At 33.1% G+C, this 26,503-nt stretch overlaps 3 protein-coding genes, 2 long non-coding RNA genes and 2 other non-coding genes across 7 annotated transcripts; 3 read left to right on the forward strand and 4 right to left on the reverse strand.

Moving 5' to 3' along the window:
• The first annotated feature begins 3,510 nt into the window (after nt 1–3,510).
• On the forward strand, nt 3,511–4,195 carry LOC133696060 (uncharacterized). The gene is made up of 2 exons (XR_009842599.1): nt 3,511–3,678; nt 3,770–4,195. It is a non-coding gene; the product is annotated as an uncharacterized LOC133696060 (long non-coding RNA).
• A 3,309-nt stretch (nt 4,196–7,504) lies between these two features.
• On the forward strand, nt 7,505–10,054 carry LOC133697703 (uncharacterized). Its single transcript, XM_062120444.1, has 6 exons — nt 7,505–8,022; nt 8,630–8,696; nt 8,841–9,001; nt 9,190–9,265; nt 9,354–9,415; nt 9,694–10,054. The coding sequence occupies exons 1-5, from the start codon at nt 7,900–7,902 to the stop codon at nt 9,368–9,370; spliced, it is 444 nt and encodes a 147-aa protein (XP_061976428.1). The 5' UTR covers nt 7,505–7,899; the 3' UTR covers nt 9,371–9,415; nt 9,694–10,054.
• A 484-nt stretch (nt 10,055–10,538) lies between these two features.
• LOC133697704 (uncharacterized) lies at nt 10,539–11,086 on the reverse strand. Its single transcript, XR_009842913.1, has 2 exons — nt 10,834–11,086; nt 10,539–10,700 (listed from the first exon to the last, which is right to left on the reverse strand). It is a non-coding gene; the product is annotated as an uncharacterized LOC133697704 (long non-coding RNA).
• A 2,141-nt stretch (nt 11,087–13,227) lies between these two features.
• On the reverse strand, nt 13,228–14,130 carry LOC133697702 (uncharacterized). The gene has a single exon (XM_062120443.1). The coding sequence runs from the start codon at nt 13,905–13,907 to the stop codon at nt 13,365–13,367; it is 543 nt and encodes a 180-aa protein (XP_061976427.1). The 5' UTR covers nt 13,908–14,130; the 3' UTR covers nt 13,228–13,364.
• A 101-nt stretch (nt 14,131–14,231) lies between these two features.
• On the reverse strand, nt 14,232–14,303 carry TRNAD-GUC (transfer RNA aspartic acid (anticodon GUC)). The gene has a single exon. It is a non-coding gene; the product is annotated as a tRNA-Asp (tRNA).
• A 2,867-nt stretch (nt 14,304–17,170) lies between these two features.
• TRNAP-AGG (transfer RNA proline (anticodon AGG)) lies at nt 17,171–17,242 on the forward strand. The gene has a single exon. It is a non-coding gene; the product is annotated as a tRNA-Pro (tRNA).
• A 70-nt stretch (nt 17,243–17,312) lies between these two features.
• Nucleotides 17,313–20,845, reverse strand: LOC133695817 (rop guanine nucleotide exchange factor 5-like). Its single transcript, XM_062117767.1, has 7 exons — nt 20,242–20,845; nt 19,949–20,065; nt 19,694–19,848; nt 19,184–19,258; nt 18,798–19,088; nt 18,108–18,464; nt 17,313–18,002 (listed from the first exon to the last, which is right to left on the reverse strand). The coding sequence occupies exons 1-7, from the start codon at nt 20,528–20,530 to the stop codon at nt 17,475–17,477; spliced, it is 1,812 nt and encodes a 603-aa protein (XP_061973751.1). The 5' UTR covers nt 20,531–20,845; the 3' UTR covers nt 17,313–17,474.
• Nucleotides 20,846–26,503: the final 5,658 nt, after the last annotated feature.

Below are 26,503 nucleotides of genomic sequence, written 5' to 3' on the forward strand. Positions count from 1 at the left end.
TCGAAATATGCATTTCTTTGAGAGAAAAAATGAGTTTGAAACGCTACTCTCATTTTTCCTAATAGATGCCGGCATGCCGCCTCTCTCTCTCAACAAGTTTCGTGATGCGTCAAAAAAAAAGAAAAAAGATTTGAAACTCCTTTCTTCTACGTCGGATGCCATTTTCAAACATAATCGAGAACATATCAAGTGGATACCATCAATTCAGGGGGGGAGTGAAACAAAAATAGAGAAGAAGATGGGAAAGATTCCATGTTTTATAGAGAAATGAACTTGTAGTGGAAGTCTCCTTAATCTCCAATTCATAAATTCTATTTGATTTATAAAAGAAAATCACAAATTCTTTTATTTCAACTCCGACCGGCCATTGATATTCTGTAACGGCATGCCCTTCCATGGATGTTGTGCTCATTGAAATTCAGAGAACACGAACTGAAAGCAAGATCAAAGAGTAAAAAGAACCAGGTAGCCAGCTGAATTTTATGGAGACTTTATGAAACTAACTTCTCTGGCTTTAAAAATAGAAAAGAAGAATGCCATCAGCCAAAACGTGAGTGGAGATCACCGATGGTGCATGATCGTTTCATGAAATCATCTGTATTCACTGCCCTGCTTATTAACAACAAATGCTGGATACTCCACTAAACTTATTAGTTAGTAATTAAATTGCTTGGGTTTTAATTTACTCTCATGTTGTTAAATATTTCAAAAATAAATTGATATGCTTTTGCAACTTGCAAAGCTCAAGCATGAGATTTCACAACAAATTGGATGACAATGAGTGCCAGCAAGGATTTTATTATCTTTTATATTTATTACTTTTTATTTTAGTATTACGGGAGGATTTTATTGATATTCTTGAAACGGAGCTTGTACATTGACAAAAAATAAATAAAAGATTGTTTTTAAAATGATGGCTAATCTTGTGGGGACATTTTTTTTAATTTTAATAATTAATACATTTAGGATTTGGATAATGAAACACTTATTAAATCAATTATAATATTTTTCTTAATTTAAAAGTTATTATATAAGTATTTAAGAATATTTAATTTCCTTATAATAGAACACTTATTTGATATTATTAATAAATATCCCGATTTTTATTTGATTGATTAATTCTTTTTTATTTTTTAACCAAAATATTAAATAAAGTTCAATGAATGTATTTAATGATGAGTACCCTGAAAGTATAAGTTGTTATTTCCACATGTTCATGGGATTAACTTGTACATACACTTACTTATTGCATGAAATGATTCTGGAAGAAGAAGAAAAAATCCAAGACGTGAAATGGAGCTTACGGGTGCATTACGTATTTACCTTCGTCAGCACAATCCCAATAATGTTTTACTAAATTCTTTTTTATATATATATGAGAATGTTTGCTTTTTTAACCTGCCCTTACTGTGAATGTGTGACATGCCTTTTTTATTTTTTATTTTTAGAATGACTTCTGCCTCCTTGGACCTCGTCAATGAAGTGATCACAAAAAAAATATTTTAGAAATGATGGGTAAATAACGAGGAAGAAGGCAAGTAAATTAAATTAATTGTTCATAAAAGTTAATTTTTAAGTTTTATATATTATATATAATCATAGTCCAGCGCATAAAATCTTAGAATCTTCTGGTACAGAACTGCTTATTCAGGGTTAATAATTCGTCTTTTTGGTTGCCCGTAAAAGAAGTCCAATTTTTGTCTTGACTGAGATAGAGATAAATAATTAAGCATGCGTAAATTTATGCGTGAGTTTCAGTCAAGATGGTCAAGTCTATGTTTCCGGTTTCCGGTTTCCGGTTGGTATGTATTGAAACACGCGCTGCATGAGCATGTTAGAATTTTAAAATATTTTTTATTTAAAAACAATTAAAATAATTTTTATTTTTTTATATCAAAACAATAAAAAATATAAAAAAATATATTATTTTAATTTAAAAAAAAAAAAAAACTATTTCACTATCTTTCTTATCTACGTGCCCCGTGGCCAACGTTTTGATCTTAACCATTTCAAAACCCTTCAACACGAGCAATTAATAATGACAAAATGCGTGAATATGTATAGTTAATTTCTCTCCATATATTTAATCTATATATTTTTTTAAGGATTAAAAAATAAATTTATTTTTAATATACAAAAGCTAATTTAAACATATCGCATGGCACGAAACGAAAGAAATATTATCACTATACGCATGTATATATTGTAATAAATCATGTTATATAAGAATGATTTTTGTTAAACAATCTTGTTAATAACTATAGAAAAACCATGCACTCCCTTGAAGTCTTGAAAAGTTCAATTTGAGATTATGTTTAGAAATACGGTTAAAATTATATTTTAAAAAAATAAAAAAAATATTTAAAATTAATTGTTTTATAATTTAAAATTGTTTTTATCTGTCGATATTAAAAATAATTTTTACAAAAATATAAAAAATATTATTTTAATATATTTTTAAACAAAAAATACTTTAAACCACGTTAACTTTTATACTCTCAAACAACAAGCATGTATCTGCATATATCGACTTATTCTAAAAAAAACAAGCATGTATCTGCTATTCAAAAACTAATTGTGCTTCACTGGTTTGTGAGCATCATATATGTTATATAATCCTCCAAATATGTACTGTGTAATAGTTTGGTAATGACGTGTTAGTTAAAATGATATTGTAATTGAATTAATATTATATTTTTTTATTTTAAAATAAATAAATAAAGTTTAAAAATTAATTATAAAACATTTGACATTAATTAATTGGCATGGTGAAAGTTATTATTAACTTTGCAAAAACAATTCCTAGAACAATTGTCCTTATAAAAAATATGGGCACATTCCTTGATTTCATGACACCTTCTCTCGGTTGATATATAGGAAGCCTCTTCCGGTCTTGCCAATGGCACACTCGCAAATGACTCACAATCTTTTTGAGGTTGTTCGATTTTATTTTATTTCTAAGTTAAGCGTGGGACTATGTACGAGCCTCCCAGTCAAAATATTAAATTTGGTGGTTTTATTTAATAAAATTGTATTATATGAATGATCACAATCAGAAAATAACAGGCGAATTGATGGCATTAAGGGAAAAAAAAATTACTGTTCAGCACTTATACTCAATGCATGTGATGTAAGCTTTTGTTTCTAACCTTGTTTTTCCCTAGAATTATGTTTTTAACCTAACGTTGTTACAGAAAAATCGAAACTGACAAGCTTGCGGAAACAGAATATAGGTTTCTTTTTTTCATGCTGAACAGAAATTGAAGAGTGTTTTTTTGTTTTTTTAATATTCAACAATTAATATTCGTTCTTGACTGAAAGGAAGACCTCTAACCCTTGGTTCACACATGTAGTGGTGTAAACGCGTTGGCTATGATCATTCGTCAAACCTTTTCTCTTCATTACCGTTGTGAATTCCCTATTGGCTCACGCTTGTCCATTATCTACCTATCCATCTATATATATATATATATATATCTTACAATCTTGTGCAAATGCTTATAACTTCCCTCGTATATCCCTGCAATTTGCTTAAGCAATTACCAAGGTTGTTAGAATATTAGAGAGAAATGGATGCGCCCAGACATCTTGTAGCTTCTGTCTTGCTGTTATTGCTGATTTTTACCATATCTCGATATCCTAGAGCGGTGGAAGCCAGGCCATTGACGCTTCAACAAGGTAAGCAAAAAATATATATCTATACTAAATTGATTATATGTTGTCTGGTTTCTTTGGAATTGTAACAGCACCATTGTGATGTTCATAACAGGAAATTCAAAAAGGTTTTTTGCCACCCTGGGACTGGAATGCAAGTGTTGTGATGGTGCGAAAGGAGAATGCAGAAGCTCTTGGGAGTCATCATGCCCAAAGCTGAAGTGCCATCCATGGAAATCCCACTGATTTAATTAATTAATACTCCATATGCCTTCGCTTTCAAGTCTTTATGCTCTTGTTACACTTACACTTAATATTTTCGTTTATGGATGTGTACTCAATAAACAACTGTGGCATTTGTATTATTGATATCAGATAATATATAAAGTGTAATTTTAATAAACTTCTCAAGAAGAAATATATGACAGAGCTAGACAACGTGTTTTTCTTTGCTGAGAAAGACAATATGTCGATGAACTCGTGTTTTATTAAGGTCATGAGTAGCAATGAAAAAATAATAGAATCTAGATTAATATCGGAATTTTGAAGCAAGAGATCTTCTACGGTGAGTCTTAATTTGGAATTCAGGATGCAATAATTAACACTCTTTTTTTTTTGTCCACCAGAGATCCAATTAATAAATCTTAGGCTTCTTAACAGCTTGTAGTCCCTGCCCACCGTTTTAGATTTTGAACATAGGATCTCTTGATTGAGGGGGAAAAAAACAACGACAAGAACTTTTTAATTATATCCCAGAAATTACTTATTCGTATTCTCTTAACGGAAAAGGCCGGAGAGTAAAATAAATAAATATATATATTGGGAAAAGTAAAATTTACTGTTTACTATTTACTATTTAGACAAACAATCATATGATAGAATGACAAGCCACCGTAACATCATCTTTTACATCCTTAATTTCAGGATTGGAATATTTTTTTCATCTTTTAATCTATTTTAACTTTATTCAAAGTCTTAGAATAAAAAATCTTAGTTTAAATTTTTATTTGAAATTAGATTTTTTAAATTACATAAATACATTGAAAAATTCTATATATATATAATTTTTTAAAAAAAAATAAAAATACCTAACCTGCGTGCGGCATAAATGGTTGCAATTCTAAAACCAGGAAGAAATTCAAAGGGAGCATCCCCTTCAACCATGAACAGGTTTGAATCATTTGATCCATGCATGGTAAGCTAAACATGAGATCTCTAAAATTGAGAATTTTAAACTTTTTTATTTATTTTTATGAGGCGATCTAAAACTTTGCTCAGTGGTCCTCTGGGGAACTTATAAATGCTTTCATTTTTCATTTTCATCGAAGACAATTACAGATTTATTTGGAGTCTAGCTGTGATGGTGGTCCATGCAGTTACGAGAATCCAAATGTCAACTAAATCTATTAAACACAGAAATTTTACAAATCACGTTTGTCAAAGCTCGCCGAATGAAAGTTTGGCTTATATTCCAGTATCAATAAAAGCTGGAATATATGATTCTTAGCAACTTCTTGCAATTTGACTAGTTGCTCTCTCTCAGGGATCCAGCTCCTTGGTTAAACAGACTCAACCCTCGATCGAGCATTAGTCAATCCTATCATCCACTGACAAATATTCTTGATTTATATATATATATATATATATATATATATATATATATATATATATATTTGCAAAGAGCTTGAAATCAAAACTAACCTTCAGATCCAACAACTTACAGAAATCAGCAGCCTGATTCGATCAACAACGAATTTAAAATCATCTTTCGTCTCCGCCACAGGTTCTAGAAAAAAGAAATGTATATACCTTTCTTTGCAATTGCGTGGAATTTGACCACCTATATATTTGATTCTCTGTTGCAGTAATGTAACTAAGAGGTCCAGGCAGCAGTTGACATTTCATCTAGCTTCTTACTTTTATTGCAAGAGAATATATTCTCGCCGTTTTGCAATGCCAGGAATTTCCCGGTTGACGCGGAAATTTAATTAAAAAGAATTTGCTTCTTCTTCTTCTTCTTTCTACTTTCTTATCCTCTGATACAAGGGATATCCTTGAGAGCCAAACTCAGCTAGCAGGAACTGCCCGTTCAGCAAAATATGAACTTGCTTTAAAGTAGTTTTTGTTTAATTTAAGATTTCTTTAGCATGATTTTTGAATTATAATTTTTTTTAGAGCCATGATTTAAAGATTATTTTTTAAGCGGCTAGCCCCAAACATTAAAAAAAAAAAAAAACTCCCATTTTTCTAGGTTTGTACACTGAATTTTCTTAGACTTATTACGTGAACTATACATATCATACTGTTTTAATCGATATGATTCAAGTCTGTGTAGTGATTTTACCAGCTAACATGGACCTCATAAATTAAGATTCTCTCTCTCCTCAATTCTTCCGAGCGAATAATGAGGAGGAGTCTCATTTAAAATTATAGAAAGGTAAAAACGCGGATAAGTGGAACATATGTTGGCCACAAAACCGGGCCCAATTAGGGACTAGCCCTAGCAAGACTCTTGTGAGTGATGTCACGCTTGATTGAGAAGTTACAGTGCTTTAAATGAGCTTATCCTCTTCTATCCAATAAAAGAATGATGCCTTCGAAATCTTTGGAATTACAGTATCAGCACCACACATGACCTGGTTTAAATAAACATATCTTCCTTTATCCTCGAGAATTTATTTAGTGGATCTACGCTCGGCGCTCAGATTAACGACGTCCCTTCAGGGGCTAATCAATCAAGGATCTCTTAATTAATCTCACATGGATCTTTTCGAGCAAATTGATGGCTATATATGTATTTTCAAAGACAATAATGCGACAATGCTCTGGCTCACTGCTTTGAGCCGCAATAGTACAGCCTAGGCATGGAATTTATCGTCTTCTCTGTTCTCTTTAATTGTCTTGGCTTCAGACAGGAGAACCTTATCTCGAGAATTGGGTGTTTATCTAAGCAGCCGACCTCATCCCACCAACCACAAATATTATCGTCAATAAGGAAAATGCCAAAATCTATTAATCAAAAAACTCTCCTAGCAAATCCAAGATTAGCATTATTGCCCATCTCGAATCCAAGATAAAAATTTACACCTACCATAAACCCAAGCATGACGCATGCTAATTTGTCAATAGGACTATAGGGAGCCATTAATCTACGCTGTCTCGCCTTTCCTCCTTATCTTTCCCTGCCATTCATTATTCATATTATTATCCTGATCTTGTGGAATACTCTCGTCCATTAATTATTATAGAATATTAGTGCACAAAAACACTGTACTTTAGTCTTTACCTATCAAAGCACTATGTTAATTTGTTTCAGGATAAACTTGAAGGGATTGATTTTCTTTTGGCACAACGCCTTATAAAAATGTTGAGTTGTCGTGATTCTAAATATAATGTTGATGAAATAATTACATCGGTGACATGAATAGGTTCAGCAACCTACCAGCCATGAGCGCTTCAACGTTACCCACACCAAAAAAAAAAAAACATTTTTGATTTAGGAACAAAGTATATATTCGTCATTGAACCTGCTGGGAAGATTTTGCAGGGAGATGTCTATAATATCTATTTTTCAATGCATGGAATATTGGTAAATCTTCTTATCACTTAGTTTCAGTGAAAGAAAATAAAATAAATTAAATTTAAAAAAAAAAAAGGATGAAGGGTCAACTATTTGGAAGCATATCCTAGGAGGCCAAGTTGAGCCGACGACCTTATCCGTTTATCTTTATGCAAAAAAATAACAGGAAAAGGAGAGTCAAAGATATGGGCATGGAGGACACGTGGCACGAAGGAGTTGGAAGCTGGCAACATGTCCACTTGTACACAAAGGATGCATCCCACATGTCAAAGATAGAAAAAAATGTAGAGAATTGAATAGAGGAACGTGGGATTGCAGCCGCAGCAGCAGCTGCTAGCAGCCCTAAACACCGTCTTTTTGGGCTTATAAATAGCAGAGACGGTTTTGCATTATATCCCACAACCGCAAATCTTCACGTGCTTTGCATTTCGAAGTTCTTCTTTATCTGTTTGTTTCCTTCTTTCGTTTTCACTCTGCAACTGCAAACCTTATCTACTGCTGCTACCTATCTGTGTTGTTTTCTTGGGTGTCCTTTTGGGGTCAGTAGAGTTTGCTCCCTCTTTTTGTTTGGTGTCTTTTCGTTTCAGTGTGGTCGTTGTTGTAGACTGCTAAAGAGTAGTTTTGTTCGTTGGTTGACAAAGAAAGCTTAAAAAATCTATCTTGGCATGGAAAACAAAAGGCAAGTCGTTGCTTCTTCTTTTGATCATCTTTTTGGTCCTAAAGACTCTTCCTCTTCATCATCCGCCTCAAGTGGGATATTCGAGTCCATTTTTCCTCATCCATCAAAGGTACACTTCACGGCCTTCTTTAATTTGTTGCACTTTTATGCATGCGTTGCCGGGTGCTATATATTATGGGGGTTTTGCCCACTCGCCACCAGCCCAACAATCAGTAATGACGAATTAAAATGCAAGGTTTCCATGGTTCTCCTGGTTTTTGTTACCATATTTAGTTGCGGAGGTAGCATTAAGTAGCTAAAAAGATGAAACATAAAAAGGAAAAGGGGATTTTAAGCAAAAGACATAGAATAGAAAAGAAAGAATCCCTTTTGTAATAATTATTAGCTTAAGAAGGTAGGGGTGAGAAATCTCAAAATACTCAGTTAGTCATTAACAATACTTATTCAATGGACTTGATTTGAAAAGAGAGACAAATATGAAAAATAAAAGAAAAAATCACATCAACATCCACATAAAAAGAGATAAAAATAAGTATCGATAGCTACTCCATTTCATATATAATTGAAGTACTACATGTGCTGTAAATAGAGTGCTGTGATTTTGTCTCCTGGATCGATATTATAATTCTGATAAAAGAAACAGAGAGAACATTACAGTTTTTGTTGTACTTGTTGAAAGTGCTGAGATTTTCTATCTTTTAACTGTTCCGATTCAGGTGCCAGCTGGGAGGGACTCTGGAGTTATGGAAAATCATGGTGGCAGGGGAAAATATGCGAATCGAGGTATGTGATCAAAACTTTTTGTTGCTAGAGCAGAAAGTATGCCTCCATTATAATTTATATTGCACAATTGCTCTCTTGTAAGTTGTTCTCTGATCAGTTCTCTAGGCTTGATATGGATGCTATATAATTTTTGGTTGTTTTCAGATAATGTCACTCAGAAAGCCAAGGGAGAGGGCAGTGGCAAAGGCAAGAGTGTAGTTTTTCAGAATGAAACACCAGAACCATGCTACCTCAGCTCGTCAATCTACTACGGTGGTCAAGAGAACTATTCTCCAAGAACCAAGAACTCAGAATATCAACATGTTGTGAGTAGTGAATTTGTCAATAAACTAATACGTGTGTGGAAGTTAAGAGTATGTCATCCAATACTGATCATGCATCATAAGATGCATTACAATAATAATGGAACATGACAGCTTGATTTATTTTACTCTTATTAGCTGTTGAAATGATAGATGACTTTTTCTTTTTTCCCTTTTTTCCCCTTGAACAGTTCAAGAAAGATGATGAACACGAAAATCCCAATGGCAACGATCCGAACAGTGCTTCAAGGGGGAACTGGTGGCAGGGTATGATATCTGTATGGCTGTAAATATGTGGTATTATGATGTTATTTTATGACAGTGTGATAAATTTTGATCCGATGCATTTTTGCAGGTTCACTCTATTATTAGGCATCTAGCCCCATTTTATCAAGTGCAGAACACCAACAAATTGAGGTGCGCAAAATTAGTGATCCATTGTGCATCGATTTAAGAATTTTGTAATCAATTACTCGCATATACTAGTCACTCTTGATTTCTCAAAAGGAAAGAAAATATTACCGTAAGACAACGTTTGATGGCATCAGAAAATTGCCATTATAAAAAAAACCAGAACAGTGTAATTCACATGCATGTTGGCTCTCTCTTCTTTGCATAAATATGCATATTACTCTTCTTCTTTGCCTTTTACAGGTCATTCAGATGATTAATGGTGTTTGTTTAATTCGATGCAGGTATTATGACTATGAGATCCCTCAATAAAGACCATGGAACTAAGAAACTAATAGAGATTAGTAAAGACGAGTACAGCTTAATATGGAAGGCAGGACAAGGAGGCATATTGTTGGGTTCTTTTTGTCCCAACTAGTTGTATGCACGAGTTGATATATTGCTGTGGGAGTTTTATGCTTTCACTCCTTGCAGAATCTTGTATATTAACCAAATCTGTCAAGTAGTCCAGTCATGAACTAAATATTATTCTACCTGTCTTTGGACTGTTATAATCTAATTCTATTCTCTCCCTCTAAAAAACGTACTGTTCAAATTCAATCTTGTGCCATATTATAGCTTCTGCTGTGACAGATATTGACTAAATTCAGAGAGTATAAATGGAGAATTATTAACTTGTATGAACTAGAATTGCTCCCTGCAAATCAGCAACTGGAAATGGTAGAGACATGAGTAGATCATGATTGCGCCTGCCTTGTTAATTATTTAAACACATGATTCGAGAAGAACTGTCTTTTATTCTTGAATCGGGTATCTCAAGCAGCACGAATATCTAATGGCCACTCAATACTAGTTTTAAAGTTTGTTGATCCACATAGTCTGCAAGTCCGATTAATAGAGCACTATGGAGACCCATGCTCTTCTTTCCATGATATTCAAGCCCATTTGCGCAGAGGAGTTCCCTCTTCTATTTTCATGCCATCAAATTGTAGCTGTAAACCACGGCCTGTCCGACGGGTCGAAGAACTAGGGCAGTGGGCGGTGGACTAATTTACATTAGAAAGAAAGGGAATCTGCTGGGAAAAATAAAAAAACGAAAACAAAACGCAATTGATCGGTCCAAAGGAGATTAAACACCAACAGTTTATTTATTATTCAGATGTCTGGATGTTACATTAAATTTGGTAGCTAGAAGAACTAGCGACAAGAATATGAACTCCAGCAGGTTGGTAGAAGTACATTACAGGGGGAGCGCTGTTCATGCTATTCATTCTTCAGGGTAAAGTGTAAGCTGCAAGAGAAAAGAAGCAAATTTAAACGGTTACAATAGTAGTCAATAAATCATACTGATACTGAGAAAAACAAGAGAAAGGCAACAGGAAGAAATATAGAAGACTTGAAACAGAGGGAATTTGTGAACCTACCTCCACACTTGTAGCCCACAGGACGATCAGCAATGTTGCAACGTTTGGGAATTGTCATTGCAATTTCTGGGTCGATTCCAGAGATCTTAGCTGTGTTCGAAGCATAACAGTGCATAGGCAGGCTGGATTCTGTTCAATTTTCTTAACCTGGGCGCAACATTGGCTAGAAACTGAAGCATTCTCATCCTGTGCTGCTGATGCACAAGGAGCCAGCTTGAATGCCTCTTTGTCAGGAGTAGTGGTTTTCCCACATTCACCAGCCCCGTCAACTTGATTGAACAAAGCAATGCTGAGAGTTGCAAGAAACATAACAAAGCAAATGTTCTTCATTGGAGTTGCCATTTCTTCAATGAAGAGCACAGGTAGTGCTCTACCTCGCAGGATTTTATACTTAAACTAGCACCTGAATGGTGCTTGCACTTGAATCTCGTAAACCATAGTGAAAGTAGCACTACAAGTAAAAGGTCATTTTGTTTATTGCAATACCTACTCCTTCCACATTGGATTCCAAACTTAACTGGTAAATTTTAGCCAATGACGGCAAGTGCTCCCTAAAAGTCTTCGGAACCATTCCATTGCTTTTTAGTGTTTCTCAAAGGGGAAAATGGGAGCTTTTCATGAGCAATTGACAGCATAGCAGTGTACTCAAATCTATGAAGATGTCACCGTTATTGCCCTCTAATGTTCACACTACTGTGAAAGATTCCGAGTTTCCTCTCCAAATGCTCTAAAGTAACAGGTAGTAGTGCAAGACACCACATGACCAAGAGTAGCTTACCAGAACACACCACTTGTAGAAATGATCGATTGCACCCGCTGACCTTTTTCCCTGGAATATTTATTTGGGTATGTAACAATAGAAAAGACATAACGCTAAATGTTAATCTCTGTCCTGCAAGTATAGAATCACTGACCTTCATCAGAATCCACTGCCAATTCCATCATGTAGGCAACTTCGAATTCTTGACAGAGGAGAAACAAAATGCATTTATCCTTCACAAAGGAAAAAAAACGATAAAGGCTAATCAAATCATTTCCATCTTCTCTCTACGCAACATCAATCCAACAGCTGCACTCACAGCCTTATAGTTCCTTCACTTCTGCTCTTCCATGTGGATTTTCAAAATGTTGATATAAAAGTTTTGCTTCAACTTAATTGGAGTTCGACACAGTCTAGAGCAGCAATTTGTTCTTTCAGATATCTCCAAGACAATTTCCCCTCCCCATCACCCCAACCATATCTCACAATAGACCCTTCAACACCATCAAAAATGTTAAATTAATATAGCTTACTTTGGTGAGGTAACATAGAGTACCGGAGGTGAAGACCAAATAGAACATACCCACAGGACAAACAGAAGAGACAATAAATGAAAACTAGGAATATGTAGACAACCAGCGATTATAAGAACCAAGGCAAAACTCATTTTGTCAGGTAAAAGTTCTAGGATCATCCTAATGAGGATCCAGCAAAGGACAAAACATCATCTACCATATTTCAGCATTATTGCTGTCACGTTTTTTCCCCCATGAAAAGGAATCTAAGGGGTTTCCATTGCCTGATTGTACTCCGATTACGAAATAGCAGTATAGTCCTTATCCAGGGAAGTAGAGAGCCATTAAACTGAAACCTTAATGATTTGCACTAGGGGAAGAAAGAAACAAAAACCCCTCAAGTTTTACACCCTTAATCGTCTATACTCAATGAACAGTGTTCATCCTCTAATAGCGTATTGCCATTTCCATTTCAACTCGCTCCTTGATTGTAAATCTATTACCTCACAAGCTATATTTGACACGAGCCTACCACAGTAAACCTTAATACATGCTTCCCCTTGCTTGTTGCAACATGGTTCCACGTCTAGACTTTCTTGCACGAGTGCTTGTCCATCTTACACTAATTGCCTATCCCATATCACTGGACTATTCTCACTAACCTGCTAAGAAATCAGATCCATATAAGTGGAAGCATGATCCCACTTCTCCTTAATTCTACTCTCTAGTCATAACTCAACCCAAGATTACTAGTCCATCTCACCATCATTAAGCCTCCCGCTTTTCTACTTCCTCTTTCTGCCAAAACAACTCCAAAACATTTCCCACCATTTTTATCGCACCTATCATTAATGATTAATTACACCGCCCACATTAAATTATGCCAAATCAAACATTAAAAAAAGGGAAAAGGAAACACAGACCCTGATATCATGCGGATGATGCAACAAACACAAACAACAGTGATCCTATTTATCTCGAACTATCCATTGTACTCCGCTTGTTCTCGGGCAAACTGATTTGTTATGATATTTGAAGACGAATAGCATCATTCTATAAACAATTTAAGCCTACGTAACACAAATCACAAAAACATACTAAAATCACTTCTCAAGTCCATTAATAAAACCAACTTGCACATGTATTTGATATCGGAAAGCCTACAACATGGAAGAAACACTTCCCATTTTTTACGTCATTGGATACAATTATCCTCTCACATAAATCACACAACATTAAATACTTCATTAACACAACTAGCGAGTAAAAGCGTACAAAACAATTGAAACATAAACCAAAAGGGCAACAGGAACCAAAATAACAAGCGGAACAACAGCAGCATAAACATGTCCGTTTCCACAACCCAAACTACCAAGCTTTAACTGAACAACATTAACAAGCGCCAGCATCAAGAACACGCATCCACAAACCGACCCAATACCCGAAACCAACATCCCAACCCGAATCAAACTCTTATTCACGTGCGCTAACATAAGCTCAGCCGCCTCCAAATAATTTCCATGAGTGTGATTTGAAGTTTTAGCGACCCTGATAGCTTGTTTAAGAGCGAGAGCGATCAGGCTAGAGAAGAGAAAGGAGCTGAATGAGTACACGTGGAAGGCGATCAAATCTTCAGCGATTTTGGGGCTTGGAGAGCAGGAGATGGGGTCATTGGGGCCAATAAGAGTGTTGCTGGGATCAGTTGGGTTCCAAGCTAGGCCAATGAAGACGGCTAGTGTGAAGAGGGAGTTCACATTTACGATCCCGTCTAAGGCGGTGATATGGATGCTGGTTGTCATTGGGATTTGAAATTGACAGATCGGATGGTGAAGAGGGATGGAGTGTTAAAGCAGGGGAGGGTTTATGTGGGAAATTGTGGGATTTCCTTGAGTGACTGTTTAGGGTTTGTTTTTCTGGTTTTGAGCTTCTCCTCGTAGGAAATGGAGAAGGAAGTTGCGAAAAGGTAAAGAGGAAGAGTGAGAGTGACGATTTGTTTGGACAAGGAGAGAGGACGGTTTTTTGGACTTTATGCAACGTGTCACGACGTAAATAAGAGTGCGCATTACGCTTTCTTTCTTTGAAAGGGGCAAAATGTGAATGAAGGAGGAGAGAGAAAAAAGATGCGCCGTTGCCGGGGATCGAACCCGGGTCACCCGCGTGACAGGCGGGAATACTCACCACTATACTACAACGACTTTGTTGAGAAGAGTTTTTTCATAATATTAATATAGTTATTTTTATTGTCAATTGTCTACCGAATTAGTAGAACCTTTTTGGTGTGGGAAAACCACTACAGATGCCTTAATTCACAGTAAATTATAGTAGTGCATTGCCTTTTTTTTATTATCTTAGATTTGTTTCTTGTTTTTATTATTATTTATTTTATTTTGGATATTTTTTATTAAAAAAATTTATAATTTCATCATTAGTAGTTATATTTACATATCAAAATTTATTCTTATTTTTTTTTTTTTATTCTTTAATCTTGTCAAGTTTTTAAGATTGATTTTTTTCTGATTTTATTCTTCAACATTAAATTAAGTTTCTTAATTAACTCAAAGTCTAGAATTTAACGGGTTGCAAGATTGAGAAATTAATTTAGATTTAAGAGATTTTTCTAGGTTAATTTGTTGAATTTTTCTTTTTTTTTAAATCATGTTTTGTAGTTCCATCAATTGATATTTGATTTAACTAGATATTAAACCTTGTAATTTAAGTTTTTTTCTTTATATAGAATTTTTCATTGCTTTTAAAAATTACTTGAGTTATATCTGGGTTTTTTATGTATTTTTTCTTTATTATATTTTGCTTATTTTTAAATAATGTTTTTTAAATTAAATGAAATTAATTGCTTAATATTTATTTCAAAAAATATATTACCTATAATGTCATTATCTCTATTTACTGTAACATATTTTAAGGTTATAAAAAGAGTATTTAGCCTGTTGTGTGGATTGAGGTAAAAGAATTATTTATTTTGTTTTGTTGTATCATATTTTTCAAGTTTTATTCTTCAATATTTAATTATTTAAATATTAGGTTTTTTTTGTTTCTATATGATTTTCACTAATTTTTAAAATGACATGGGTTATCTCAGTTTTTTTATGTATTATTCATTGTTATTTTTTAATCATATTATTAAATTAACTTGATTTAACGGATTCAATCAAGTCAATTACTGGAATCTTAAATTTTTCTTTTTTCTTTAAAAAGAATGGTTTGGATTGCATCATATTTCGGTTTGGAATTCATAGTGTCGTCACGAGCTTATACCTCAAATCAAGAATTTTATGGGTTAAATACAGTTAGTCCTGGTCGATCCAATGTGCTAGTATTTTAATTTTTTTAAAAATATTATTCAATATTTCATCTTTTAAAAATTCTTCATCTATTATACATCAAACTTTTGACTTCCTGTTATTTTTACAATTTTTATAAAAAAATAATATGACATATTGTGTAGAGCCAGTAAAAAAAACTAGCGTAAACTAACCCAACAGGGCCTCTGCTGAAAAGAAAAAAAACATTTATCTTATGGAATTGTTTTTTTTTTTTTTTATCCAGCACATGACAGTCTTTCAAGACATCATGTATAAGTGATATCGATTGTTCGTGGTACTCAGTTAAAGAAAAACATTTTGTTTAAAAAAGAAAAAAATAATATGACATGTTTTTATTTGTTTCTCTTGTAATCGGTTAGAGAAGGGTTTTTTTTATAAGCATAGCAAAGCCAAAACATTTATTCTCTTAGATCATCAAATTGAGCTGCCACCAAAACTTCACGAGTGATATCTTTGAATATTGTTTTTCATATAAGATATGATTGATTCCTTGATTCTTTATGGAATAAACGTTTAAGATTTTTAAATCCACCCGTATAAAAACACAAATGAGGCTGCTATTTAAAGAGTAGAGGGTGTTATGAAACATTTTATTTTTATTGTGATAAATATAAATATTTTCTTTGCAATTACAAGTTTGTTTATTTATTTATTTATCTATTTATATGAAATAACTTTCCTAATCTTTGCAATCAAATGTTTCATCTTTAATTTTTTTATTATTAATATGGATGTCCGAGTCAGTTTGCGCATACCTTAACTAATCCTACGAGCCCTGAAGTTAATGACTATATAAGCTTTCAACAACCCTGAGAGGACTCGAATTCATAACCATTGAGGAACAAACTCAAGGTCTGACTAGTTAAATTACCCAATTATTTCATCTTTAATTTTTTTTATTAACGTTGATGTCCAGATCAGTTTTTACATATATCGATTAATCTCACATACTCTGAAATTAACGATCATATAAATCTACAGTAGTTATCATATTAACAACCACATCTTTAATTTTGTTTATATAGGTATTTTAACCTTTTATTTTGTGCAATGAAATGTTTAAATTGATATAAATTAATCAAAAACTGGTATGATGAACACTAGCATTAAAAATAATATTTAAATTAATGTAAATTGTTACGTTAGCAAATGAATCAAAACATAGTTCAAAAATAAAATTAATATATATATATATATATATATATATATATTAACTATTGTTTTTTAAATTTCAACTATGATTTGATTCATTCGCTAACGTAACAATTTACATTAATTTAAATATTATTTTTAGAGTTAGTGTTAATGATACTAGTATTTGACTAATTTATATAAACTTAAACATTTCATTGTACAAAATAAAAGGATAAAAAACTTATATAAAAAAAATTAAAAATAAAATAATTTTAAAAGTAATTTAATTGGTTAAATTTTGAGTTTGTTTTCTAATAGTTATGAGTTCGAGTCCTCTAAAAATCACTAAAAGTTTATATAGTTATTAACTATGCTAAAACTTATAGAATATTAATTTTAATTTTTTTTTTCAAGCATGGTTAATCAACCTTCTTATATAAATTACTATTCTCGTATGAATTTCTTCGAAATAAATTATTTTTAAGACTGAACATGGCATAGCATAAGAAAATCATAACTATTAATTTCTGTGTTATAACATATGTTGTATGTTTATTTGAATGATTTGACTACTTTTTTATCAAAATGGGCATTTGGTCTAGTGGTATGATTCTCGCTTAGGGTGCGAGAGGTCCCGAGTTCAATTCTCGGAATGCCCCATAATCGAAGAAATTTTTTACTCCGTGTCGCGAAATGAAATGGGAAAAAGCTACTGACAATAACAAACAATAGCTCAAAGAAAATCAAACTTTTTTTGGTTTGAATATAAAGCTATTGACAGTAGCAATCAAGAACTCAAAGAAGAAATTAAAATCGTAAACAACAAAAAATATCAGAAGGTTCTCCAGCATGAACAATCCTAATTCTCAAGCTATATTTCAATTTTCCTTGTCAGGTTACAATATATTTGGGAGCACTTTGAGACAATTTAGTCACATTTTTTTGGGTCGGCGAGTCCTTTTCCGGCCCCAAATCCTCTCTTAGATTTGTCTTTGGATTTGGACATGATCCTTCGTTTGTATTACCACACATCTTTGGTCTTGAATCAACACCAAGATAGTTCGTCAGAACTCTCTTCACACCAAAACCACGACGGTGAGGCTTGTTGTTATCGTTGTTGGAAGTGGTGATATTGTGGAGGAATGGAGTTCTCTCTCCCCGTACAGGACTAATAAGCGGCATAGGTGAAAAGCTCGGTGTACTAAATGTTGTTTTGTATGAAGTGCCTGAGACAGGCACAGAGTAGGGAATTGAAACCTTCTTGTGAGAAATCACACTGACTGTTGGAACCGAAGACAATTTGTCCGAATGTTTAGTCAAGTCATCCACGTATAACAAGTCATCAATTCGGGCCACAATATTAAACGCCAAGCTCTCCAGAACTCTTGAATAGCTCTCGATAATTGATTTCCCAACATCCTAAAAGTTGAAAAACAAGTCAAGTTGATACGAAGAATTTAGGAAACAGAAAAGGTGGGGATGGTGGGGTTGAAGTAACAATGGAGCGAGTGAGAGAGAGCTAACCTTGTTGAATTGGATTTTGCTGGTGTCCAAGGTGGTCTGGGTTAGATTAGGGAACCACTGCTTCAAGGAAAGCAGGAGACTTTCAGCTCTTTCTGCAAGCAATTCCCTCTTATCTCCATCGACTATTAAGTCCTTGACCATCTCCCATGATGACTTTGTAGTGGAGCGGTTTGGATTAGGTGGGGGTCTTGAATGAGCTCTCCGACGCCATACATAAATTGCTGATTCCACACGATTTGCAATATCCAGAGCAACATGTTCAGATGACAGGTCAAGGCAATCAAGCAGGCACTCTGCAGAGAACTGGTCTGAAGTAATATATCGGTACACAAGGTCCCCTAGACAAGCTCTCCCATTCTGAAAATAAATTAACAACCGACTGTCACATACCCTTAACACAGAAAAATCTATGCAAATCATTGAAAGTTATGGTGCCTCATCAGAAGATTCATGAAATGCGTCTACTTTACATTTAAACACATATGATAAACCAGAAACTGCCTACAATATTAGAAAGAAACATAAAGATTTGGATCAATGGAATCAAGTCAATACAAAAAAGTTGAGCATATAATTAGGAAATATTGAGAAAATTGTGAATGCAGTGTTGATTCCATAACATAACAAAAAAACAAGCAAAGTTTGACACAGGAACAGAACAAAAAAATATGGTGCATTGCCAGATTTAACCTTTGGAAGAGCTTCCAAGTACGAGTCAGGAATATCCATTTCAGCTAAAGCGACACTGTTGATTGCCATTGCAGCTTTCAGTATTTGATTGGTGCATTCACGTGTGTGGTTCAACTGCTTTCTTGTATCATTACTGAGACCACCAGCTGGGACACGGGGTACAGGTAGCCACCATTTTTCTTCTTGCCTCTGTATTGTTTTACGGAAAGAGGCTGACCCATCTGCATCTGGGGCTACAATCCCTTGATCAACATACCAAAACTCTGTGTCCGTGAAACTATCTAAAACTTCCTGTCATTGAAGGGAACAGACTAATGACTTCCAAAATGATCAGATATGAAGAGAGAGGGAGAGAGATTAAAGTAACAAGTAGGGCTAAATCTTACAAGAAGCATATTGTCTAGTTTACTCAGAGCTGGTAGATTTATAAAAAGATCGGATCTAAGCCTGCAAGTCATGACCTGCAAAATGCAGAAACTAATTACATCGAAAAACAAACAAATGAAAAGGAAAAATTGAGTTGATTTCAAATGAATTAATTGGATCTTCTTTTTCTCGGGGACTCTATCCTAAAAATCTCAACTAGCACAAGCTTTCTTCACACAAGGGTACGGAAACGACAGCTTGAATACATCCTAGAATAAATTTTAGGCTATAAACAGTACACAGTTCAAGAATTAGTTATCAGATTGTTGAAAATAAATACACGGATTGTGGAGGGGAACCATATATTACAGTCATGTTATGTTGGTTTATCATCAGAACAGTCGAGAAACTAAAATCCAACAGCCAAATTGCTTAATTAAGGTCTGTTCTAAGATTCTTATTCTTTTCCTTGACCTTGCGAGCAAATTTCCATTGTACATTTCTAAAATTGGGACCATAATTAGAATTACCTCAAGCTTACTACCATCAGGAAATGTCTGCCAGGAGGGTATTAATTCCACAATGTGATCTCCAACACAAAGAAGTAACTCCATCTCTCTTCTCCACATTGATTTCTTCTCTGCAGGCAATGGCTCTAGTCTCCACAGTTGCCCAAAAACATGACCTACATGTTGCATAACCAAGATCAAATTAAAATGAAACTGCAGAACTGGGAACCAAGGTTCCACACACACAACACGGATTGAGAGAGAAAGAGATCATACCACACAAATTGGTGATGGCATTTGATATAGCCAAAGCTGTGCAAACCCCTTTTCCAGACCCTGACATATCCTCACCAAGCAACAATTTTGCAAACCTCTCCTTCATCATGTCAATCTCTACACAAAATAACCCCCAAAAGAAATGGAGAAAAAGTCAGCTTCCTAATAATCATAAAGTGGGCATATACCTCAATCAAAAAATAAAAAAATGGCAATTTTGAAATTTGAATTTTTTGAAACATGAGAGGCATCTATCTATAACTGAAAAAAAGTAAAAAAGCACCAAAACCAACCTGAAAGCTTTGATCCTAGCTTTCTGAATTTTGAATCCTCCAAATGGGCTTTCTTTTCTTCACTTCCATTTCCAATAGAGACCAAGCTCTTGCACTCTCCAGATTTCCTTATAGGCCAGCCCAGAGGAGATGGTGAAGCACACCCATTATTTGTCCTAGCTACCTCACTAGAACTACTCCCAGAACTAGAGTTGCTACTCTCTCTTGAATCGGTCAGTAACTCAGACCCATCTTTCCTCTTCTTCTCAAATCCTCCCCCACCACAACTCTTCTTCGCCATTGTTTCCATTCTTAACAAAAAAGGGGAGTTTAACTTTTCGAAACCCAAAAGCTCAATTCCTTGCAGGATTCACCAAAACCATAATTCCACTAGCTAGTTACCGCTACAAAGTACATGGGTTTTTGATGTGGCTCATGATTTGAGGTTGCAATAAAACCAAGTGGTTACAAGAAATGAAAGAGAATCAATCAAATTATTCTTTCTTTTCGTTGAGGGGGTTTGTTCTTTATATTTATAGTCTGTTTGTCTAGCTTCAAAATTTGATTTTTGAAGATCAGAAGGCAAACTGCAGTCAAAGGATCACATGCCATAAGCTAACGTCTCTCTTTGTTTTTTTATTTGCTTTGTTTCTCCTAGTGTTTGTTACTATGCTGTTTTTTTAAAATATTTTTTCGTTTGCAACTTATTAAAATATTTTTTTAATTTTTAATATCAGTCTAATAAAATAAAAAAATCTAAAATTTTAAAAAAACATACCACCAACACAAAAACAAAGACTCAGAATACGTTCAAAATAATATTAAAACAACATGGTCAGGTCAGGTGGCTGTAAGCGGACGGATGTGTCAATGCCCTCTCAAATTACAATCTTGCCCTGTTTGTTTTACCCATGGCCACGTCCACTTTTTGAATTTTTTTTATACCGTCTTTCCTCGTACGTACCTCGTCATCCAATGGGGAGATCATCAAGAGATAGATTAGATTGAGAGTAAAAGTACTATTCTAGTACTGTCGAATAAATAAATGCAAGGCCATGGACGTCTACACTCTCAAGTATGGATTGATATGATACTTTTATTTTTTATTTTTACTGCCTATTAATAAAAATTAATCATAAAATAATATAGTTTTCCTCAAATTTCAAGTTTAAATATTATTAGATATTGGCCAAGGTCTTTGAAAAATAGAGGAAAAATGATTTATGCTTTTCCTTTTCCATTTGTTTTTGAATTCTTTGTCCTGATATAATTTGTAATTTTTAATGAAGGTATTCCGCTAGCCATGAGCTCGTAAAAGAGAGACAGTACAAGCATTACATAGAGGGAAAGAAAATGCAGGGTATACACTCACGTTTTGTTTTCGTTTTTTTATTTTATTAAAGCGTCTGCACTGCTCAAAGTATTCATTTAGTAGAAATTATTGAGCAGTTATTTAGCATTTATATGCTAACCTGTAACTTTCATGCAAGGAAATAGAAAATTGATAGAGCGGGTGGGTTAGGTTGACGTTGAAAAATAAATTTGAGTTTGCATCGGCTCTTTCTAGCGCAGTATATTGATGCATAGGGATAGGGTTTGGTTTAATTATTTTATTTTTTTTTCATTTTCTTTTGAGCATTCATAGAAACCAACTAGTTACATGTCCCACACGATGCCGCGGGTCAATTATTTTTTGCATTTTAAAAATAACCAAGATCTAAAAGTGTTAGGTTTTTTTGCAAAGTTATACCCAAGAGTCTCAGGTTTGGTTGCAACGCCTGACCCAAGAGTAATATTTATAATATTAATAATAATATTAAACTTGGGTTAACCCTTAGCATAAAAGTGTCTGGACTGCAATACCAGACCCAATAGCATTGGACATGGGTCTGGTTGCAAGGTCGTGTTATAAAAGTGTGATAATTAAATAGATTGGTTAAAAAAAAACCAACAGGAAGAAAAAAACCAATGAAGAAAAATAAAAAAAATATGAATTAACTGGGTTAACCCGTCATACCTTAAATTCGTATCGTGAAAGTTTGATAATTAAAAAGAAAAAAATAAATTAATAGGTTAACCCAGAAATAACTGGGCTAACTTGTCAAACCAGGTTAGCCTATCAAATCCAGAATCCGTGTCATGAAAGTTTGATAACTAAATAGAAAAAAATTTAACATTAACAATTTAAATTAAAAAAATTAATTAAAAAGAAAAAAAAATAAAAGGCATCAGCCTTTTCACTGTGGACTACACTGTGCGGTCCACAGTCAAAGGCATAAAAACAACAAAAAAAGAAAAAGAAAAACTAAAGGCATCAGTCGAGAACTACTTAGAAAAAAATTTAATATTAATAAACTAAATTAAATAAATAAAATTAATTAAAAAGAAAAAATAAAAGAAAAAAACCTCTAAGAAGAAAAAAAACTAAACAGAAAGAAATTTAACATTAACAAACTAAACTAAATGAAAAAAAAATTAAAAGGATAAAAAAGCAAAAAAAAAATTACAGGTTAACTCGTCAAATTAGGTTAACCCGTTAAACCCGAGATTTGTGTCATAAATGTCTGGTAACTAAATAAAAAAGTAAAAATTAACAAACTGAACCAAACAAAAAAAATTAATTAAAAAGAAAAAAAATCCGGGTTAACTCGTTAAACCATGTTAACCCGTTAAACTCAGGATCTGTGTCATGAAAGTCTGATAACTAAATAAAAAAAATAACATTAACAAACTAAATTAAACAAAAACAATTTATGAAAATAAAAAAACAAAAAAAAATGACAGTTAACCCATAATTAACTGGGTTCACCCATGAAATCAGGTTAACCCGTGAAACTCGAGATACGTGTCATGAAGTTTGATAACTAAATAGAAAAAAAAAATTAGCATTAACAAACTAAAATCAATTAAAAAGCAAAAAAAAAAAATTTCTGGGTTAACTTGTCAAACCAGGTTAACCTGTTAAATCCGAAAAACGTGTCATGAAAGCCTGATAACTAAATAAAAAAATTAATATTAATAAACTAAATTAAATTAAAAGAAAATTAAAAGAAAAAAATAAAGAAAGAAGCAAAAAAATAATCCCGAAAGGCATAGAAAAACTAAAAAAAATGAGACAACTTAAAAAAAAAACCTAAAGCATCAGTGTTTTACTGTGGACTGCACTGTGCAGTCCACAGTAAAACACTAATCCCTTTTAGTATATGTTACAATTAATTAAAAAGAAAAAAAGCAAAAAAAAATTACAAGTTAATTCGTCAAACCCGAAATCCGTGTCATGAAAATCTGATAACTAAATAAAAAAATTAACATTAACAAAAAAAATTAAACAAAAAAAATTCATTAAAAGAAAAAAACACAAAGAAAAAAGCAAAAAAAAAAAACCCATAAAGGCTAGAAAACGAAAAAAAAACAAAACAAAAAAAACAGAGAAAAAACAAAAAAAAATAAAAGAAAACAGCTCAGCGTTTCATTGTGGACTTGCACAGTGAAACACTGAACAATTTTAGTTTATTATCAATTAACAAACTAAACTAAACGAAAAAAATTAATTAAAAAGAAAAAAACATTCGGGTTAACTCGCCAAACCAGGTTAACCCGTTAAACCCGGGATCCTTGTCATGAAAGTTTGATAACTAAATAAAAAAATTAACATTAACAAACTAAATTAAATAAAAAAATTATTAAAACAAAAAAACAAAAAAAATTGACGACCTGTGAAACCAGGTTAAGCCGTGAAACCTGAAATATGTGTCATGAAAGTCTAATAACTAAATAGAAAAAAAATTTAACATTAACAAACTAAAGTAAACAGAAAAGATTAATTAAAAAGAAAAAAAAGCAAAAAAAAAAATTTCTTGGTTAACTCGTCAAACCATGTTAACCTGTTAAACTCGGGATCCGTGTCATGAAAGTCTGATAACTGAACAAAAAAATTTAACATTAACAAAAAAAATTATTAAAAGAAAAAAAAATAAAACCCTAAAAGTGTAAAAAAAATAAAAAAATAAAATAAAAAAAACAGCTCATCTTTTACTGTGTACTGCACTGTGCAGTCATGTTAACCTGTTAAACCCGGGATCCGTATCATGAAAGTCTGATAACTGAATAAAAAAAATTAACATTAAAAAAAAAATTATTAAAAGAAAAAAAACCCTAAAAGTGTAAAAAAAAAAAAACAGCTCATCTTTTACTGTGGACTGCACTGTGCAGTCCACAGTAAAAGACTGAGCCCTTTTAGTTATAGTTTAATATGCGACAACCTCCAAGTTTTTTTTGTTTTTGTATTTTAAAAAAAATTAAAAATTTTTATTTTGTTATTTTAAATTAATATTTTTTATTTATTTTAAAATTATTTTAATGTGCTAGTATCAAAAATAATTTTTTAAAAATAAAAATATATATTATTTGAAGTTTTTTTCAAATAAAAATTAATTATAACCAGACTTGTTGACTCTTGTAATCTTCACCCTCTCCTTGTTGACGTAAATCTCTGATGCATCCACGAAGATGGATACTTTCATAAGGTACTGAAAACGTAGTTTCTAAAAATATAAAAAGAAATCGCTACGTGTGGCATTTCTACAGGTTCATAAAGCTGTAAAAATTCCTTTTTAAGGGAACACGGGCCATTAGGCACCGTTTGAGAACGCGGCTGCAGCGACGTTCTTAAAAAATTTGAATTTTTTTTTGTTAAAATTTAATATAATTTGTATGTTTTGGATCGTTTTGATGTGCTGATGTCAAAAATAATTTTTAAAAAATGAAAAAACATCGTTGGCATGCATTTTAACACGAAAAATTATTTGAAAAGCACCCGCAACCACACTGCCAAACACGCTCTAAAAAGTCAGTACAGTAGCGATTAGGTAATGGTAGTTTCAAAGTTTTGAATAAGCCTAAAAACGTTACAGAAAAAATAAATCACTGTTTCACTGTTGATGTCGAGAAAAAAAATTAATCCATCATTAATTTTGTATTAAATATAACCATGAGAGTGCACGAATAGTTATAAATATATAGCTATTTATTTCATTCAACTAGAACAAATCAAAATTCATGTGGTTTAATTTCAAGATTTAAAACTATGGATAAAGATTCTAGGATTGGCTTTATTCTACACATGCACCATCCTCTGCTAAGGAATACAACAGGCGGATATCGGTCCATTGTGTCAATCTTATATCTTATCCACTAGAAAATATACAACTTGTATTGTAAGGAAATTAGTAAATCACCTTCCAGATCTACACCCAGAATATATTCACTCCATGCCCATCCACGCTAGCCAGGATTTAATCTTCATTAATTTTCACTTTACGCCTCCAGTTTTTGGAAAGTTATTTTGATCCTCAACTTTATTTGTTTTACAAATAAGTCCTTGTATTGGAGTTTTTGGCCCTCGTAAGTATTAAATTTGTTTGCAACCGAGTCTTTGCACGGCAAGGTTTTTTTATTAAAAAAATTAGTGGATGTCAGCAGGACATGAAAGAAGTATATATGCATATTAAAAAAAAAACCATAATTACATGGATGTATTTTCTTAGTAATATACATGATTTAATATTCATCGAACATTATATTCTTCATTGGTGTTTATTGGATCGGATTGGATAAAACCCAGTTAATTGCTACCGTTGGTTGTGACCCACTTTCAGCACCCAATCTCATACAAAAAGCAGATGCTATTATCAACTCTGCGCCCGCCCGTGTTTATTAATGGTGGTTAATTCGTTATGATTAAAATTCATTTTTCACATCAAGATAACGATAAAAAATACAGAAAAAATAAATTAAATTTTTTTCAAAAGGACGGCCGACAGTAAACTTGTGTTTTGTCTCATGGATGGGAGTGGGGAGTGGGGACAGGCCAGTTTGGCTAGTGATTAACAAATGATAATGTTACATGACATGGTGGGAAATTAAGGGTCATGATGGTAGATAGAGATTTGGTGATATAGCCGTTTGAGAGAGAGATAGAAAAAGATAAACAGCAGAGAGTGTTTTTACCGTTCTCCGTGCATTGCAGCAGAGGACCTTACCTAACCCAACAGCAATATTTAACCATCTTCAATTCTCTTTCACTGCTTCAAAGTAGACATGTTAACCCTTCTGGCTTGTGTTTTTATGAAAAAGGTTGAGGATTCCCGGATGTTTTGTTTGACCGTTGTCTCTAACATCGTGCCCCTGCATTGATCATGTCACGGAAACTGAGTTGTAAGGGGGCAGGGCACCACAAAAATCTACTTAGCCAATCATCTAACCTCTCTACCTCTTTTATTTT

This window comes from Populus nigra, chromosome 6 (assembly GCF_951802175.1).
Source record: "Populus nigra chromosome 6, ddPopNigr1.1, whole genome shotgun sequence".
Lineage (NCBI taxonomy): Eukaryota > Viridiplantae > Streptophyta > Magnoliopsida > Malpighiales > Salicaceae > Populus > Populus nigra.